The 21,625-nt window shown below is 40.8% G+C and overlaps 1 protein-coding gene across 1 annotated transcript in view; it reads right to left on the reverse strand.

The window, feature by feature from the left end:
- LOC133653027 (chemokine-like protein TAFA-2) overlaps positions 1–21,625 on the reverse strand; it is a 308,568-nt gene that overhangs the window by 1,654 nt on the left and 285,289 nt on the right. The window contains exon 4 of the mRNA XM_062052021.1: positions 21,398–21,522. Coding sequence (XP_061908005.1) covers positions 21,398–21,522 — 125 coding nt within the window. The remainder of the gene's footprint in view (positions 1–21,397; positions 21,523–21,625) is intronic.

A 21,625-nucleotide genomic window follows, 5' to 3' on the forward strand; every position in this document is an offset into this window, starting at 1 on the left:
AAAGGAGCACAATACATTTTGCGTCTCGGTCTTCATTAATATGCAGACTATGTGCTGACCATCACAACACCCACAATACTTTATTTTAGTGTTGTAACGATACCAATATTTAGGTACCGGTACTAAAATAATGTTGGTACTTTTCTGTACTTTTCTAAATAAAGGGTACCACAAAAAAAATTGCATTATTGGCTTTATTTTAACAAAAAAATCGTAGGGTACATTAAACATATGTTTCTTATTGCAGTTAAGTCCTTAAATAAAATAGTGAACATACTAGACAACTTGTCTTTTAGTAGTAAGTAAACAAACAAAGGTTCCTATAGTCTGCTGACATATGCAGTAACATATTGTGTCATTTAGCATTCTATTATTTTGTCTACATTATTAAGGACAAGTGGTAGAAAATTAATTATTAATCTACTTGTTCATTTACTGTTAATATCTGCCTATTTCCTCTGTTAACATGTTATGTCTACACTTCTGTTAAAATGTAAAAATCACTTATTCTTCTGTTGTTTGATATGATACCACAAATGTGGGTATCAATCCGATATCAAGTAGTTACAGGATCATACAGTGGTCATATTCAAAGTCCTAATGTGTCCAGGGACATATTTCCTGAGTTTATAAACATAATATATATATTTTTTAAACGAAAGAAGATGCTGTGATGGCAAAAAATATCGACGTAATCATAGTAGTATCGACTACATACGTGCCTGTACTTGATATCATTACAGTGGATGTCAGGTGTAGATCCACCAATGGCGTTTGTTTACATTTTGATGCCGGTGAGCTACGGTGTGTAGTGAAACATGTTTAGCTATTCCTCGTCCTGCAGGGATGATAAATGTAAGTAACTTACTTTATTTGTCGCCATGTAGACCAGGATTAGTGATTTAGAAGTCGCTAAAACACTGCCGACGGCAGATGAACGTTAGCCGCTAGCTAGCTAGCCATGTCTTAAAGCACCTCTTCCTGAGGGCGTTTCAGTGTTATAACTTCACCTGTATCTTTAGTTTTTAAGCCAAAATGCGTTTGTTCTCCCTTTTCTGTCTACACACTGTGTCTGCTTGTAAGTACTCCATGATTGTGTGCCGCCGAACATGCTCCTCTGCTCGTAAACCAGCAATGTCACGACGTGACTTCGACGCGGGCGCGGGGGGGGGTGCGGGACCAGTACTTTTCAGAGACGGTATCGTACCGAAAATTATTCATTAGTATCATGGTACTATACTTATACCGGTATACCGTACAACCCTACTTTCTTTCTTTCTTTAGTCCTCTTGCACGTCAAGGCGTGTAGAGCCAACTGTGGCAACCAGGTCTCTCCATTTTGGGTCTATTGTGGGCAAGGAGTTGAGCTTGTGCCATAGTCACGTTATAGGCTTCAGGGTCCTGATATCGAGGCTTAAAGACCGGATTTTGAGAGACCCACAATACTGCATGCGATTTATCAACACCCATCCCTGTGTTGGGAGCGCTATTTTGCATTGTATTTATCACGTGTCTGACACAGGTGCACACAGCTGTGATAAAAGAGGTGCTCGCGCTGCAAAGACATACGACAAAGAAATAGCTACCTTTCTTAGTTTATAATGTATATTTTCTGCTAGATCTACTCTCTATTTTATGCTGCCCTTTTTTTTGCTGCAGCTCTTACATATACCGGGTACTGTAATATTGTACATGGTAATTGGGTTTGGTTATATATTGTATATATTATACACTATATATGTAATATGTAAATATTACATATATGTTATATTTTATATTGCTACTATGGTACATTTTTAGTCTACTTTATACCTGCATTACCCTTTCTATCTTTTGTAACTGAGCTACTGTGTGGAACAATTTCCCTTGTGGATCAATAAAGTTTGTCTAAGCCTATGTCTAAGATGGACAGAGAACTAACCTGTCTACATGTGTGTTTCAACATATTTGTATTGACAGAAATAAATACAAAAGTCAGACATATTGTCTATTCAGCAATTTCCCGTTTAAATTGTTATTGCTCACTGGATGACTTGTGAGGCTGATTAAAATGTCTTCAATTGATGCATTTTTTTTAATGTCTTTCAGTTTTTTTTTAATTTAGGAAATATATCTCCTACCATTGTGCATTTTCTTGCAGTTGATTAATTCCAGATGCACAAATGCGCTGTTTCTTTGTTTTTTTTTGACTGTGACCCTTTTTTTTCTTACTCATCCTCCCCCACCTTCTACGAGGCGCCGTTGTAGCGATCTATCAGCGTTCCTGTTCTGTAACCCTGTACAAGGTTCCTTTGTGTAATCTTGAACAGGTTCGTGCTCAGAACAAAATTTTGTTTTACTTGTACAATGACAATAAAGTTCCATCCATCTGTAATGTGATCACAGATCTCGCACACAGAATGAAGTGTCAGTGTGCGTATGTTTCTGTTGTCCAGATTGCGATTCAGAAAAGGTGTTACAGATTAGAGATGTGTGCTGCTGGTTGAACACATCGCACACAGGTAGAAAATTATCGCCTGCGTGGTAAAGGCCCGTATGCATGCAAAATCATCATTTAATTCGCACATGCAGTCTTGGTAGATCACACGCAACACGCCCACTCATAGTACCCGCTCTTTATTTTTTTGCACACACTGTTTAGCGCATGGTATTTAGGTCTTAGTTAATCAGACCCTTGGTCCTCTAGGCTAGTGTTTTTCAACCTTTTTTGAGCCAAGGCACATTTTTTTCATTAAAAAAATACGGAGGCACACCACCAGCAGAAAAGGTTTAAAAACTGAAACTCCACCAGGTTGTTGTGCCTTGTTTTGAGTTTGTTGTTGTTTCCTGTGTGTAGTGCTTTAGTTCCTGTCTTGCGTTGTTACTTTGGTGACCTTTCCTGTTTTGTTGGTGTTCTCCTGTAGCAGCTTCACGCCTTCCTTTGAGTGCTATTTCCCGCACCTACTTTGTTTTCGCAATCAAGATTAATTAAGTTGTGCGTACGCTATCCTTCTTTGTGGGGACATTGTTGATTGTCATGTCATGTATGGATGTACTTTGTGGATGCCATCTCTGCGCCACACGCTGTAAGTTTTTGCTGTCGTCCAGCATTTTGTTTTTATTTACTTTGTAGCCAGTTCAGTTTTACTTTTTTTTTGCATAGCCATCCCTTTGCTTCAGTGCCTTTTCCTAGCGGGACTTGCCTTTTGTTCATTTTTGGTTTAAGCGTTACATACCTTTTTATCTGCACACTAGAGATGCGCGGTTTGCGGACACAACAGCGGAGTCCGCGGATAATCCGCGGGTCGGGCGGATGCATGACGAAAAAAATTGATTTTAAATAGATTCGGGCGGGTGGCGGTTGAACCAATTCGGAAATATATATACATAGTTAAATGTTGTTACCCACATACGAAAAACGAGCAGCACTCTTTGAAACAGTCAATTATTCATCAGGCACTGCTGCAGCTGTCACGCCAAATTTCGTCCCCCTGCAAAAACCTTCCCCCCATTTACTTCCGGGGCTGCGTCCAATAAAGTCACAAAGTTGCCGGGGGTCCTTAACCGGCATGCGACTGTGCTGTTTCGCGCCTGTACAAAAAAAACCAATAATTGATTTCTTCAGATTCCAGCAGCTGTCAAAGACGAAGTATCCTTCCAGCGACAGGCAGTCAAAGCCGAAGTGCTATCGATCGCTGTCAATGACGTAAGAGGAAACATGACCACGGAAGTAAATGGGGGAGGAGGGAGGTTTTTGTAGGGGGAAGAAATTTGGCATCACAGCACACCACAACACAACAGAAGAAGAAGAAAAAAATAAAAAGATGGCAACACCGGCAGCAAACGTGGTACACGACAAACTAAAAAAGGGAATACTAAAGACCAGGGAAAAAAATAATAATAGTCAACACTTTCTTAATGGAAATGACAATAAATAATATTATCACGCATTAATATCTCTTAGCCTCTAATGCGTGGCCAAGAGATATTAATGCGTGGCACGCATTGAATGTCTCTGCTGCATTGGATCAGTCTCCTTTCTTTAACAGGCAAAAGCTTTCTAAACTCACTAATGCCTTGCATCGTCTATATTAGATATATAACAACGGGTGGGTAGCGGGCGGTTGTGGTTTTGATAAAATGTTAGTTCTGGTGGATGGCGGGTGGATGACCACTTTTGTGATGCGGTTGCGGATGAAATAATTGCTTATCCGCGCATCTCTACTGCACACTGTCTCCCGCTGTGCTCTGCATATTGGGATCACGACAAACCATCCTCGACACGTTCCGACTTCTACAAAGCAATGAACTACGTGCTGCCACCTACTGACATGGAGTATTACATGGTTACCCTGCCAAGCTCTACACAGCATAGGCACTAGACAATGACACATTATTATAATTATTGATTTGCAAAAAAATTTTTTGGGACCAATTAAGCAAAGTTGCATAATTTCCCACGGCACACCAGACAATATCTCACGGCACACTAGTGTGCTGCGGCACAGTGGTTGAAAAACACTGCCTGAGGCGGTAATTTACATGCAAGTATAAATATGCCTGTAGGTGGCGCTTTCTGGGCCCGATTACACTGAACCATCAACCAGTGTTGCTGCATGGCAAACACGGTTTAATATTTAGTGTAAATACAGTAAGTCTATGCTTTCCAATTGTCCGCACACACTTCCACACCCTTGTGTATGACATCTCAGTGTCTTGGCAGCCCAGCAATGTCTGGCTGCTCATCCATATGATATTATTTGGCATTGATCGAGCTGTCTTCCGTCTCCTCCCTCTCTCCTCCCTTTTGCCCTCCTCCGTTCCTCCTCACAGTCAGAGATGGAGGGAAGGGCCAAGAGTGACAAAATCTTCTGTGTATTCTTGCATGCTCTGCAATCTCAGTCAGCTGACCAGGTGCAATGTTCTTGTCTTCAAGTGTTTTCTGTATTCCTTTATCTTCCTCTCACCTTTGCCTTCCGTGTTCCTCTCTCGTATCCACGTTTTTTCTACTTTCCTCCCTCGTTCTTTTCACAGCTCCCCGTGTATCTCCTTCTCATCCTCTCTATCTCGCTTGCTCACTGTCCATCGTCAATTTCAATTTACGAGCAGCTCCTAATGGGACTATAAGAGTATGTTCGATGTTATCGATCTGGATACCCGTGCATTTTGACCTCAGCCTTCCACACCAGAAGGATTTTTTCTTTCATCGTCAGGCAAACAAATCATTTAACAAAGAAAATGTGCACAGACACACACACACACACACACAGATCATTGATCAAAGATACGAATGCAACAGACAGCAAATATTTGTACTCTTTCAAACCATATGACAGTGAATGAAAAAGTGATGCCAGGCTAAAACCACTAGTTTGCTTTCATCTTGTACAGAAAAAAACAGATGCAAACCGTCAGGTGGATCCAAAGAAATCATTACTTGCTGTTTTGGAATGTTGTATGTGTCTGTTAAGGTAGTGAACATTATTTCAACTGTCTCTTAAAGGCCTACTGAAATGAAATTGTTTTAATTAAACGGGGATAGCAGATCCATTCTATTTGTCAAACTTGATAATTTCGCGATATTGCCATATTTTTGCTGAAAGGATTTAGTATAGAACAACGACGATAAAGTTCGCAACTTTTGGTCGCTGATAAAAAAAAGCCTTGCCTATACCGGAAGTAGCGTGACGTCACAGGAGGAAGGATTCCTCACAATTCCCCGTTGTTTACAATGGAGCGGAGAGATTCGGACCGAGAAAGCGACGATTACCCCATTAATTTGAGCGAGGATGAAAGACTTGTGGATGACGAACGTTAGAGTGAAGGACTAGAGAGGCAGTGCAGGGTGTATCTTTTTTCGCTCTGACCGTAACTTAGGTACAAGGTCTCATTGGATTCCACACACTCTCCTTTTTCTATTGTGGATCACGGATTTGTATTTTAAACCACCTCGGATACTATATCCTCTTGAAAATGAGAGTCGAGAATGCGAAATGTACATTCACAGTGACTTTTATCTCCACGACAATACATTGTTGACGCACTTTAGCTACGGAGCTAACGTGATAGCATCGGGCTCAAATGCAGATAGAAACAACATTTTAAAAAACCCTGACTGGAAGGATAGACAGAAGATCAACAATACTATTAAACCATGAACATGTAAATACACGGTTAATAATTTCCAGCTTGGCGAAGCTTAACAATTGAAGCTAACTACGGAGCGGTGGCGGGCGTTGTAGCTTTCGACGACACCCCGGCCGCCATCAGAGTCTGCAAGCAACATATATTTCCCCAAAGTTACGTACGTGACATGCACATAGCGACACGCACGTACGGGCAAGCGATCACATGTTTGGAAGCCAAAACTGTACTCACGGTAGTGCGTCTTGTATCCAGCTCAAACACAACACAACCTCCTGATTGTGTTGCTGTAGTCCGCTGCTAATACACCGATCGCACCCACAACTTTCTTATTTGCAGTCTCCATTGTCCATTAAACAAATTGCAAAAGATTCACCAACACAGATGTCCAGAATACTGTGGAATTGTTCGATGAAAACAGAGCAGTTTGTATGGTGACACATTGGGTACGAATACTTCCGTTGTCGTCGTGACGTCACACGCATACGTCATCATACATAGACGTTTCCAACCGGAAGTTTAGCGGGCAATTTAAAATTGCACTTTATAAGTTAACCTGGCCGTATTGGCATGTGTTGCAATGTTAAGATTTCATCATTGATATATAAACTATCAGACTGCGTGGTCGGTAGTAGTGGGTTTCAGTAGGCCTTTAAGTATGCTGGCGTTACACATCTTACACATGGCTGTCTAAAACTGTGCTTAACTGCTGCATCTTAAATAATAATACACCCACTTTACACCACATATTTCTAAGTAATGATTAATATACCAAAATTATGTTCAACCAACAAACTAAATTGAGTTGGGAAAAATATTTTTTTTCCTCAGTCAAAGCATTTTTTAATCTGATTTTAACATTTTGAAAGTTATTTACAAAAAAATGTAAGATTGTTGCTTTCAAAATTAAGGTGAACCGATCATTTGAAAAGGGTATGATATAATCAATTGCTATAATAATGCTCTTGGATGTTTAAATGATAAAGATGATTCAACAGAATGTTCAGCTGCACCAATTTTGGGCTTTATGATAACATTTTAATTTTAATTGTTGAACTTTTTCCAACTGCTGCTTATTTGATTTAACAATTTTCACCATCGTGTGAAGTGCTCAAATTGCACGTGTTTGTCAAATACCTAATAATATGGCTGAAAGGACCAGAGTGGCATTAACTAAAGTATCACTTTCCCTCCTAGAAATTAACCAATAACAATAAAATAGCAGTAAATCAACACATACTGTATGTGGTAAAACAAATACAACCCTGCACTATGAGGCCATGTAACAAAACATTTGCACGACTAGCAAATCAACAAACACAAAATATACTGGGAAGCTGTAATTCCCCAACACACAACAACATCAACCTGGAAGTGGAATTGTTATCAGGCACGATGCCAGGAAAGCTTAATTACATTTCCGAATAAGAAGCACATTTGTACTGTTGAGCAAACTGAATTAGTCTATACAAAATGTATGTAATCACTTAAACCAGTGGTCACAAACCTTTTCGATCCCAAGATCCCTGGTCTCAGCCAAAAACCAAAGCAAGATGTACCCTTCCGTCATCTATGTTTTATAAATGTGTGTGTGTGCGTGTGTGTGTGTGTATGTGTGTGTATTTCAACACAAAGCTTTGTGTCCTTATTATTTAATGTCAACATGTTTGGCTTTTTCTCATTGTGTTTCTTGCTTTTTCACCAATTTTTTTTGGTGTTTATTTGAGGTTTTTTTGTCTTTTGAAATGTGCCGATGGCCATAGACAAACAAGTCATGGAACACAGATTACCTCTGTGCCGCACTTTGGGCAGGAGAAGCTAACTGTTTATGGCCATTATACTGTAGTCTTAGTACCGCGAGTCACATGGTTGTCTTATGTCAGCGCCGGAAGTAGTAAAATCTGCTGTTCACCTGGTGGGTTTTGCCTGTGTGATAAAAGAGAGGATAAACGGGGAAGTCCTACTTCAGCTGCCACTTTGTTTTATCATATAATCCTGCTTTTGCACATGTCAATGTTTACTTTTGTGTTCACAAAAAATCAAGCGCTTTTCATGTCGTTCCAGTTCCAGGTCCTAAATGGCTGTCAAAGTGTCCCATCTTGTCGGATTATATTCTCAGCCATCTACTTTCCAGGTGAGAGGCATGATTTATGATCTACGTTTGTACAATAAACTTACAGGGAGAAGGGAAGCGAGGAAACAGCAGAACACTCGATGTAAACATCGGCACACACGGAAGTGAGTACCTTGCCGCTATAAATAGTTTGTCTGCGTTAGCGCTTATAATAACAATGTCACTAATACTTGGTTAATATTCATGTCATTAAATGTAAATTGAGTATTGTTAGCGCTTTTTGAATGGTTATTTATTGGACTTTATGTGCGGAATAGTGGAGCTCCCGTTGGCTCCGCTGTAAGTAGACTTGGTAACACTTTAGTATGGGGAACATATTCTAAGTAACAAAGACTTAATTTAGAGTTATTTGGACACTAGGGGAACAAATAAGGGTTAGGGTTAGGGTTAGGGTTACTAAAAAGCAATAATTATGAGGTTATTGAGAGAAGACTCTTAGTTAATGGCTTACTGGTTGTATAATAAGGCCATGCAGAATAAGGCATTAATAAGTACTTAATAATGACTAACTAAGAGCCAATATATTACTAATTTGCATGTTAATAAGTAACTAATTAATGGTGAATATGTTCCCCACACTAAAGTGTTACCGCAGACTTTTATTTAAATTGATTTAATATTTAGAATGCATTAAAAAAATGTCTTTCATAATGAATGTGAATGATAAGCAAAATTCCAAAAAAATGCATTTCCCCTTTACTGCATTGTTGCAGCTCAATGGTTTTTTAGCACGTCATGCAACACGCATTTGGGAGATGAGCGGGTGTATTGTCCGGCCATGCTCGGGGTGAGAGATGAGAGACTGACGTGAGAGAGGCAAGGCGTGTGGGCATGTTCAGAGGTTAAAATACTTGTCTGATGGAGAGTCTGTTGGTCATTCTCTGGGTAGGGGTGTCACTGATACATTATTTATTCTTCTAATATCAACTGGTCAAACGCAATTGACAGGTTGGCGACCGCTGACTTAAACAGTCTTCAAAATGTAGTAGTTTTACTTTGTGTATTATTTAGTTTAAATACAGACTGCTTAAATTAATTCTAACTTGCATATCAGGGATGTTGCAGTTGTACTTAACCCTTGTGTGGTGTTCGGGTCTGTGGCACCCGTTTTCGATTTGTATTAAAAGAAAAATGATACAATTAATTAATTTTTCAAACTGAGACTCACTGGCTTTGGCTCATTTTATGTGAAGAACATATATCAGAATACATATTTAATGAACACACATTATACACCCCCCCTACACATTTCTATTACATATAAGATGTTCGGGTCCACTAGACCCGGGGCTAATAGAAGTGTGGAAATTGATGTTCTGTGTACCACACACACGCAGCCACACCCACCCACACACACACACACACACACACACACACACACACACACACACACACACACACACACACACACACACACACACACACACACACACACACACACACACACACACACACACACACACACTACCTAGACAGGGGTAGGACAGTGTGTAGGTACACAGAACATCAGAGGGTCAAATGTGCGAGAAAATGAGAGCAGACAGTGTTGACAAACAATGTTGCAACCTTGTGTGGGAACCGCAGGTGCAGAAACACAAACGAAGAATCCCTGTGGGATGCAGAAACTGGCAGAGAATTTTCCATGCAACGTTCATATTGTTGTTACTCAGCCAGTGTTTGTTGGTCTTAGACTTAGACTTACTTTTTATTGTCATTCAAATTTGAACTTTACAGTATAGATAAGAACAACATTTCATTGCATTAGCTCATAGTAGTGCAGGATAAAAAAGCAATAAGGTGCAGATATAAATAAATAGATTACTGTACAGATAAATATATTGCACTTTTGCATATGCACCCACATTTATGGATGTATGTTATATTGTCTTTATATTCCAGCGAGTTAATCCATTTTGGGGGGGGGGGGGATTGAGGGGATTATTGTGATGCGTTCAAGAGTCTTATGGCCTGAGGGAAGAAGCTGTTACAGAACCTGGAGGTTCTGCTACGGAGGCTGCGGAACTTCTTTCTAGAGTCCAGCAGTGAAAACAGTCCTTGGTGGGGGTGGGAGGAGTCTCTGCAGATTTCCTGAGCCCTGGTCAGGCAGCGGCTTTTTGCCATCTCCTGGATAGGAGGAAGAGGAGTCCTGATGATGGTTTCCGCCATCCTCACCACTCTCTGGAGAGACTTCCAGTCTGAGGCACTGCAGGCTCCAGTCCAGACAGAGATGCTGTTGGTCAGTAGGCTCTCTATAGTGCCTCTGTAGAATGTAATGATAATGGGGGAGGGAGCTGTGCTCTTTTCATCCGTCGCAAAAAGTGCATGCGCTGCTGAGCTCTTTTTACAAGAGCTCCGGTGTTTAGGGACCAGGTCATATTGTCAGTTATCTGCACCCCCAGGAACTTGGTGCGTCTTACCATCTCCACCGCTGTGCCATTGATGAAGAGTGGAGCGTGGTTGGACTGGTGCTTCCTGAAGTCGACGATGATCTCCTTGGTCTTGTCGATGTTCAGGACCAGGTTATTGGTTCTGCACCAGTCAACCAGATGGTTCACCTCCTCCCTGTAGTCGATGTCGTTGTTGTCACGGATGAGGCCCACTACTGTCGTGTCGTCCACATACTTCACAATGTGGTTAGTAGTGGACCTGGTGCAGCAGTCATGGGTCATCCACGTGAACAGCAGCGGACTCAGGACGCAGACCTGGGGGGATCCGGTGCTCAGGGAGATGGCACTGGAGGTGTTGTCGCCCACTCTCACAGATTGGGGTCTGTCTGTGAGGAAGTCAAGCAGCCAGTTGCATAGGGGGGTACTGAATCCAAGGGGGGCCAGTTTGCTCACCAAGTGCTGCGGGATGATGGTGTTGAATGCCGAGCTGAAGTCCAGGAACAACATCCGCACGTGTGTGTCCTTTCCTTCCAGATATTCTAAGCTCAGGTGGAGTGCAAAGGAGATGGCGTCCTCTGTGGAGCGGTTAGGGCGATAAGCAAACTGGTATGGGTCGAATGTGGGGGGAAGTCCGGAGACAATGTATTCCTTTACCAGCCGGGCGGTATAGCTCGGTTGGTAGAGTGGCCGTACCAGCAACTTGAGGGTTCCAGGTTCGATTCCCGCTTCCGCCATCCTAGTCACTTCCGTTGTGTCCTTGGGCAAGACACTTTACCCACCTGCTCCCAGTGCCACCCACACTGGTTTAAATGTAACTTAGATATTGGGTTTCACTATGTAAAGCGTTTTGAGTCACTAGAGAAAAGCGCTATATAAATATATTTCACTTCACTTCTTGAAGCACTTCATTACATATGTTTTTTGGGATAAGGTAAACACTTGTTCAGTATTTTAACATAAAAGTATTTGATTGTGAGGCATTAAAAGCCACAAAATGCAACGGGTCCATCAGACCCACAAACACTGGCTGAGTAACAACAATATGAACACCACACAAGGGTTAAATGGGACCATAGACTTTAATCTACATTTAACACACTTCCTTGTGGTTTCGTAAAATTGGATAAGATTTAGTGTAAATGTTGCATAAATATTGCTCCAAAGTCACAATTTTGACCTCATTTCTGAGTATGCTTGGCAAACTGTTTGTTTTAGGGGCCTGTCTTTTAAGTTGCAAATGAACCCTTTTACGGCTTGCCCCCTCGAGCTTACTGACCTCGTAGTAATGTCGGAATTGTGTTGTCTTTCAGCAGCAGTCTAATATCGCGGACAAATAAACACTGAATAATTGTTCTTCTTTTAACCGGTAAAAAGTAACTATCCACTTTTACCTGGAACTTACAATTTTAGGAACATTAAACAAAGCTAACCTCCCCTCGCATATTTTCTTGGAGCCACTGCTCAACATTCAGCACTGATGTAGTTACAGTAGGGAAGGGATTCATATAACCCCATTCCTGGGTGGATCTCACGTAAGAGGAAGGTGGTAAGTTAAACATTTTGCAAAGCAGTCTGTTGAAAATGATGGACAGCACCACTCTACATCACAACTGATCCTGTGGTCGAATTTGGAATTGCCACAAAACACATCTTAAGATATTCAAACTTTTACTGCCGTCTGGCGGCTAAAGTAGATAGTGCACCCCCCGCAATTCGTCACAATTTTTTGTGTCAGGTAAACCGCGACGGATGGGGCTGTATTAATCCCCTTCCTACTGTATAGACAGTAGTGCAGCTCACAGCTTGAAGCAGGGAGGAGAAGAGGAGTGGGATGGCATGAGAGCAAATACCATTACTTTAAATTGCTACTTTTTTCTCATGCTTAGAACTCTGTGTTTTATACAATGTTGCATCTAATTTATGGAATTAACTGGCTTCATAAACTTCACACAGTTAATAAATTTAGCCTTGTTAAATCAGGCCAATGAAATGGCCAAACATGGTGGATCAATGATATTGTTCACATTAAATCAAACACACTCACACAAATCATTCAGCCATTTAGCACGTTATGCACTCAACCTCATTAAGACACAACAACATACACACAAAGCAGCTCCAAAGCTGAAAGCGATTGACCTGGCCATCGTAAAAAGAAACAGAGCCACCGAACGGAACGGAAATCCACAATTACGAATGGGCTCTGAAATATGGAAGTAGAATTGTCTCACATCAACTTATATATATCAATATGATATTAATACATATGCATATATTAATAAATATACACATACAAATACAAATGTGATATACAAATAAATAAATCATTTGTATAAATAAACGTGTATTTGTAAATATATTTTTGAGATTTGAAAATATATCCATCCATTTATTTTCTACCACTCGTCCCTTTCGCGGGCGGTGCTGGAGCCTATCTCAGCTGTATTCGGGCGGAAGGCGGGGTACACCCTGGAGAAGTCGCCACTTCATCGCAGGGCCAACACAGATAGACAGACAACATTCACACTCACATTCACACACTTGGGCCAATTTAGTGTTGCCAATCAACCTATCCCCAGGTGCATGTCTTTGGAGGTGGGAGGAAGCCGGAGTACCCGGAGGGAACCCACGCAGTCACGGGGAGAGCATGCAAACTCCACACAGAAAGATCCAGAGCGCAGGATTGAACCCAGGACCTTCGTATTGTGAGGCAGACGCACTAACCCCTCTTACACCGTGCTGCCTATTTTGAAAATATATCCAAATAAAATTCATAAATATAAAAATGTGACATACAAATAAATCAAGAATTTGTAAATAAACGTGTATTTGTAAATATATTTTTGAGATTTGAATATAAATATGTTTGATTTTGTATTTTTATTTGTATTTGTATTGAATTTGCATATGTGGATCGCTTTTTTGCTTTTGTGTTGATAAGACATTCCTACCACAAACCAGATGTACAAATAAATGTGACCTACACACTCCCCCGAACAACCAGCAGAGGGCACTGCAGCCAGAGCGGTCTGGGTCACAGAGTATTATATACATTATATGCAAAATGCCCAGAGTTCTCTGCACAAAAATAATCCACGTCTTTACAGAGAGAACGCCCAACGGGCCTGAGCTAGCAAACATTAGCATTGTATTAGCTAATGCTAATTTATCCAGTTAATCTAAAAGACCATGCTAGCTGCTTATTTTATTGTATCAATGCCGTTTAATGACCTTGTCCCGATGTAGATACTGATCTCTTATCAGTGCAATGTGTGTCAAATCATCCCAAAAGTCATGACATAATATGACCCTCTCTAGTGTACCTCTGAATGGCTCGCCAGTGTCTGATCATGTCTGTGACCCAGACCGCTCTGGCTGCAGTGCCCTCTGCTGGTTGTTCAGAGGAGTGTGTAGGTCACATTTATTTGTGCATCTGATTTGTGGTAGGAATGTCTCATCGACACAAAAGCAAAAAAGTGATCCACATATGCAAATTCAATACAAATACAAATACAAAATCAAGCATATTTATATTAAAATCTCAAAAATATATTTACAAATACACATTTATTCATACAAATTCTTGATTTATTTGTACGTCACATGTTTATATTTATACATTTTATTTGTATATATTTTCAAATCTCAAAAATACATTTTACAAATACGCATTTATTTATACAAATTATTTATTTATTTGTATATCACATTTGTATTTGTATATTTATTAATGTATGCATATATATTAATATCATATTGATATATATAAGTTGATGTGAGACAATTTTACTTCCATATTGAAAAGCCGAACCGGAAGAATGCACAAGCCCAGTGGGGACTCTATACACGCACTCCATAGACAGAAAACTACGGTACTAACATGCCAAAATAAGTGCGCCCGGCACACATTGATGTTACAAATGGCCTACTGTTAAAAAACAAAAAATGCACAACACAGCGCTCAGTAGCACCCACAACTGCTTGCAAGCTTATGTTAAAAAGCATGAACCTTATGATTTGACGGTTGACATTGTTTAACATGAGTATCCAACATTGTTAGATGTAGAAGTCAGAAAAGAGGAAATGCATCATTGGTCCCCTTTAAAATTAAAGTTAAAGTTAAAGTACCACTGAGAGTCACACACACACTAGGTGTGGTGAAATTACCCTCTGCATTTGACCCATCCCCTTGTTCCACTCACCTCCCCTCACCTCCCTGGGAGGTGAGGGCAGCAGTGAGCAGCAGCGGTGGTCGCGCTTGGGAATCATTTTGGTGATTTAATTAACCCCCAATTCCAACCCTTGATGCTGAGTGCCAAGCAGGGAGGGAATGGGTCCCATTTGTATAGTCTTTGGTATGACTCGGCCGGGGTTTGAACTAAACATTGCCTGTACAGTTATGACTGACTTAGTAAATGTATCATGATGGTGCCAGTTTGAGCTTTGAACATATCATATTTGCAATATATATGGAATTAGATTATCTCCAGGTGTTTGATGTAGGAAGTTCCATTGCCCTCCTAAAAGCTACAGTCAACCCAGACTTCCAGGTGTTAAAAATAGGCTTCTGGATGAGCAGTGGTACTCGCCTTAAATGCATATGGCAGTGTTTTTAGTCTGCAGTGCACGATGAAGAGGATGAGTGGTTGTTTTAGAAAAGTTAAATATAAGGGGCGCTGGTTGAAGAGTGAGGTGGTGGCTCCTACTTTGCTAGGTGAGAGGTGAGTGGAGTGAAAACACCAGCATAGAATTCCTAATAAGCCTGGGTGTACAGGAGACTGCCTCCAAATGTTTTCGAAAGCGTGCGGACGCTACCAGCGATGGCTTGTGCATTGCCTTTTTTTTTTCCTCATACTCCTTCATTTTTTTTTTTGCCCAAAAAGGAGCACGCTCCCTCCTCCGGACACGCCTTCAGTTCAATTATTAAGGCTCAAAACAAAGGTCTGCACCCAGCTATGAATAATGGAAGGTGAGAAGGCAAGGAGAAGGATGGAGGTTAGAAACAGAGGCGTGCGGTGATGAGAGGTGAATTTCACTCAAATGCCTCCATGTGACAGACAGCTCAGTGCTCGCTCGGGTCAAGTCACTGAAGAGCAGCCGGTGGGCTCAATACATAATGTACATGCAGAGGCCCTGTTCTCGCACACAAAAAGACCACACACAAAGACGGAGAGTATGTGCAAAAACTCACTTACAGTAAAAATGGATAGATGGGAGTAGGGCTGGGCGATATATCGAATATACTCGATATATCGCAGGTTTGTCTCTGTGCGATGTAGAAAATGACTATTTTGTGAGTAGTCGAGTATACGTTCTCATGCAGTTGCTTTTAGCTGCAGGCATTACACTTCAAGCGTTTCTCACTCTTTCTTGTCTCTCCTTCTCACAGAGACATAAAACAAGCGCACCTTCTTACATACGTCACATACTGTCGCGCGTGCAACGTCCTACGCCCTCGCCGAGCAGAGAGGTAGCGGCATGGGTAAAGTTAGCAGTGGCAAGTGGTGCAAGCGGAGCGGTGCGAGTGGTAATACGAGAGAGAGAAGGTGCCAATCTGGTAACAAATTCCCAAGAAAAACAGCACAGGGTCCATCGTCTGGCGGTGGTTTGGCTTCAAGCGGGAAGATGTTGAACAGACATCCGTAATATGTCAAGTATGCGGCAAAAGCGTTGCTACAAAAAGTAACGGCACTACTAATTTGTAGCATCATTTGAAAAGTCACCCGCTCGAGAATGAAGAGTGCTTGAAACTCCGCATGTCAACATCTCCGGCCGGTGCCACACCCAACAAAATGCCAAAGCAACCAGCACTGACCCAATTGAGCCTGGCGTCTTCCATTTCCAGATCAACACCGTATGAAAAAAATAGTCAAAAACAGGAGATAACATCGGCCGTAACCTACCACATAGCGAAGGACATACACAATTCGATTTCCTATAATGCAGCTAATTTTTACTTTACAGTTTTTGAAATATCTTGTGTGACATCATGCACAAAAGTGCACTTTACTTGTTTTAAAATATTGTAGTGGGGTTCCGTACAAAAAGTGCACTTTAATTTAGTGTTGTTTTGATATGTCATCTTAGTGACATCATGCACAAAAGTGCACTTTATTTGTTTTAAAATATTCCAGTTGCGTTCTCTACAAAAAGTGCACTTTAATTTAGTGTTGTTATGATATGTCATCTTTGTGACATCATGCACAAAAGTGCACTTTATTTGTTTTAAAATATTGTAGTGGCGTTCTGTACAAAAAGTGCACTTTAATTTAGTGTTGTTATGATTTGTCATCTTAGTGACATCATGCACAAAAGTGCACTAATAGCTTGTTTTAAAATGTCTCTGACAATCTTGCACTTTTTGTTTTGAATTTACATGAATGTTTGTGCCACTGCTTAATAACTGTTTAATAAATACAGTTTTGGTAAATTGACTTAGTTGTGATTTCCCTCTCTGCATAAAATGAGCATATATTAATGCAGTATGAACAAGAATGTTTTAATGTAGACACATAGAATCATCATACTGGTGTGATTATATGCAGCAAGTGTTCATTCAAGGCTAAGGCAAAATATCGAGATTTTTATCGTGTATCGTGACATGGCCTAAAAATATTGAGATATTAATAAAAGGCCATCTCGCCCAGCCCTAGATGGGAGCGCATGAGAAGACGAGAGGAGGCTTCCCACTCTGGGGAGGCTGTTTTTTTAATGCAGCGAGGCAGAAGGCATGCCAGTCAGGTGCAGAAGAAGGGCAAGTGTGAATGAAGTGTTTGTGTGTTTGCCTTGTGCTTATTGATGGCCTTGTTTTTCCTCAGACAATGTTTGATGTTACAGCCTACATGGGCTGAGAGGGAGGGCATGACGAGAAATAAAATAGGTGAGGAAAAAAAATTATTGATGCAAGTTGGCCACAGAGTATTGGTTGTGCCAATAGAGGCCGGGCCTGAATAAAATCTGAAGTAAAAGTAATGAAGTTTTAATGATCTTCCTCTCATTCCACAAACTGAATTTTGTATTATTTTGTGGTTGAAATTGAAATTCCATCCATTCCCTTCGTTAAAGGGGACCTATGACGAACATCATGTTTTCTGCCTTATAAATGTTGTTCCAATGTTGGATACTCAATGTTAAACAAGGTTCATGCATTTTGCCATGAGCTGGCAAGCAATTTTAGATGACTTTGTTCAAGGTATTTGCAGTCTGGCTAGGTTGTGATGCCACAGCGAAGTGGACGTACTTATTTGGACTTTAGGTCAAGCTCTCAGCAAGAGTGAGAGGAGCTCCTGTATGCGCATAATAACACTGACGTGCGACATGCATTGACATAAATGTTGATACAAACAGCCTTTTTTTTTTTTTTTTGTGGCTGCTGGGTCCGATGCAGGGGGGTGGCCGATGTTGTGACTTGTGGCAGCGCGTGTACGTGGTGGTTGTCGGGGCTGGCGAACTTGCCGTCTTCACATTTGTTTATTGTCGTGTCGGTTGGCTTGTCGAGTGTGGGCCTGGAATGCCCTTGCGCCCTGCCGCGCCGCCATTCACGCCCGGTGTCATGCCGTCGTCTGGGGCGGGCTTGTCGGGTGTTGTCCCTGGGTAAAGGGGGTGCGCGGCCGGACCTGTGGAGCTTGGGGGAGGAGATCTGCTGGTTCTCAGTGAGCGGTGGGTGCCGGGGCTTGATCGCTGTCCCGCCGGCCTGTGTATTGATTTGTTGTTGTATATATAAGAGTGTGTGTGTGTGTGTGTGTGTGTGTGCGTGTGGATGGATGGATGTAGGTATGTAAATGTGTGTATGTATGTATATGTGTGTGCATGTATGGGTATAGGTTGCTGGTGGGGCGGGGGCGGTCTTCCCGCCCGGTTGCGGGGAGTCTCTGGGCCCCTCGGGCGGGGCGTCCCGCCTTTCTGCCCGTGTGGGGTGTGGTCTCTCGCTGGCTTGAGGGCTGGCTGTCCCCTGCTTCTCCCGTGCCTTGTACTCTGCCGGGCGCATCTGTCTGCGGCCTGCTGCTGGTTCTTCCGGGCGGCACAGCGGGCCGGGCTCTGGGGTTCCTGTCGCTGGCCGGCCTGGTTACGTGAGGCCGGTGGTCCCTTGTTCCCTGGGCACCACACCTGCTGTTTGTGGGTTGGGCTCTCTGGGTGGTTGGGGCCGTACTCTGGCTCCCACACACACTGGGAGTCAAATATATTGTACATACAAATACACATATATTCACATACACACCGTTATTTATACATACATACATACATACACAAATACAGTACATACCTACATACTCAAAGTTCGTACATCCACACGCACATTCACTGTACAAACACACATATACATATACTGTACATATACATTCACTGTACAAACATACATATATACATACTGTACATATAATCACGTTTCATCAAACATAAATTAACGTTGTTACCCTAGGGTAAATTGGGTAACACATGGCACACTGACAAAGCTTAACCTATTGTTAGTATAACAATCTACAAGGTTAATATAGCTGGCTTCTCTTTCTTCCCCTCCATTGTTCTGCTTTCTTTTGTATCTCTAGTTATCATTACATATATGCATTGTTGCATTTGAACAACTGCATTGTTGATAACAGATCAAATTTTTGGTATTATTAATGATCAATAGCGCTATTTATATTGGTATTTGTATTGCTCCATTTGTAGTGTAATAATGTTCATTGTCATGTCTGTGTTATTATTTATTTCACTAACTGTTTCTTTGCTATCAATTTTACCATCATATTTGTACATATCGTATTTGCTGATGTTGCTCTATTGCTGTTGTTGTTATTGTTGTGTTTGCTGTTGTTGTTTTTGTCTCTCTGTCTTATCCCCCTCTTGTCCCCACAATTTCCCCCTCTGTCTTCCTTTTTTTCTCTTTCTATCCCCTCCTGCTACGGCCCGGCTGCACCAAATAATAATATAAATACATTTAATAAAGTCAAATACAAATAAGGCAACAAAAGAAGTATCCCACACTTCTCTTTTGTAAAGTAAATGTGTACAGCCGATATGGGCATCTACATCAACTATATGATTTGCCTGAGAAGCTGGACAGGACCAAAAAAAACCACAAAAACAAACAGCCTTTTTTAATGCAGCTCCAAATTGATTGGAGATGGGTGCAGGTGCACCTAATTCTGTAACGGTGAATCTCTATTATGTTTATGAAGTACATTTTCGAACCTGTCTGAAAAAGAAATAGAGTTGAGGTCTTCAAGATATATATTTAAATAGTGTAGATTTCTAAAAGATAAATCATGATACTTTTGGGGGCGTGGTTTCATTTGCAATCTGTGAACGCCTCGACATACGAACATTTTGCAGACAGACTCCAAAATGGGTTATAAATGTGACTATAGAGAAACATTTATGCAAAATTTACCCCAAAGTATATGAAACAGATATTATCTATACCACAATGAAGTGTGCAGCTTAAAATACTAATAGGTCCTCTTTAAGTGTGTCATTCTTCCACATTGTACACTACATAATGTAATCAATATTGCACATTTTGCATGTCCAGACTGCCGATAAAAAGTGCTGATGTTTCTGCTTTGGGTTACAGAGCGAGGTGTAAATCTAAAGGTTTCTTCTTTGCCACACTAAAAAGAAATTCCATCATTCATGTTAATGTACATGTCAATAGTTTCTGTTTGTTTGCGACTGTCATAAACCTCCGGTCTTTTGATCCAATTTGATACTCTAATATTTACCAATGGATAACAAAATGAATTTACATTCAAAGGAAACAAACTAAGAATAAACAGAAGAATGTTTATTTTTTTGTTTTAATTATGATTATCACTTTTTTAGACTCACTTTGTTAAGGCTGGTAACAAAGGTCTGCACCCAGCTATGAATAATGGAAGGCGAGAAGGCAAGTAGAAGTATGGAGGTTAGAGGTTACCTTTCCCACAAAGTTATTACTTTCCTACGACGTCCATTGCATGTAGTTATGCAAATGAGCTGATGGCGTCATCTCGCGGATTTTAGGCCAGCCAATAGCTACTTTTCTTACTAAGGAGTTGGCAACACTGGTCCATTCACATGCACACATAATGTCCGTCCACTTACATGCAAAAAGTATGTAAATGTAATGTTAACTCAAAAGCATGTAATATGCTCAAAAACATTTGCTTACAGCACAATATAAACATTAGTTTGTTCATTCACATTCACATACAGTAAGAGTCCTTCTGGTGTCCATTCACATACAAGCTAAAAGTATACTTTTGACTTTAGACACACAGTGAAGGTACTTCTGCTGCCCAATGTACATATAAACATATATTCAACATATGACAATTATGTGAACACCTTATTTTAATATATTTGTAACATCTGTTTGTTCCAGGACAGCAAATGGTTAAATGTACAATAAAATAAAGATTAACTACTGCATTTATACACACAGAGAAGGTACTTCTGCTGTCCAATGTACATATAAACATATATTCAACATATGACAATTATGTGAACACCTTATTTTAATATATTTGTATCATCTGTTTGTTCCAGGACAGCAAATGGTTAAATGTACAATAAAATAAAGATTAACTACTGCATTTATACACACAGAGAAGGTACTTCTGCTGTCCAATGTACATATAAACATATATTCAACATATGACAATTATGTGAACACCTTATTTTAATATATTTGTATCATCTGTTTGTTCCAGGACAGTAAATGGTTAAATGTACAATAAAATAAAGATTAACTACTGCATTTATATTTGTTCACCTTAGTGGTCTTGACTTTGTTGCCTGTGCTGCAGCTCCATCCTGTAAGGTCTGGAAGAACCTTACATTCCTCCCCTTCCATGCAGGGCTGCATCTGACACCACCACTTCTGGGCGACAATAGAGGCTGGTGAAAGAAAGAAAGACGGAAAAAATGTTGTCACCTAATTTGTTCCTATTCAATAGAGATGCCAGTTAAATTTATTGATGATTCAAAAATGAATGCACAG

Source organism: Entelurus aequoreus, linkage group LG07 (assembly GCF_033978785.1).
Source record: "Entelurus aequoreus isolate RoL-2023_Sb linkage group LG07, RoL_Eaeq_v1.1, whole genome shotgun sequence".
Taxonomy (NCBI): Eukaryota; Metazoa; Chordata; class Actinopteri; order Syngnathiformes; family Syngnathidae; genus Entelurus; species Entelurus aequoreus.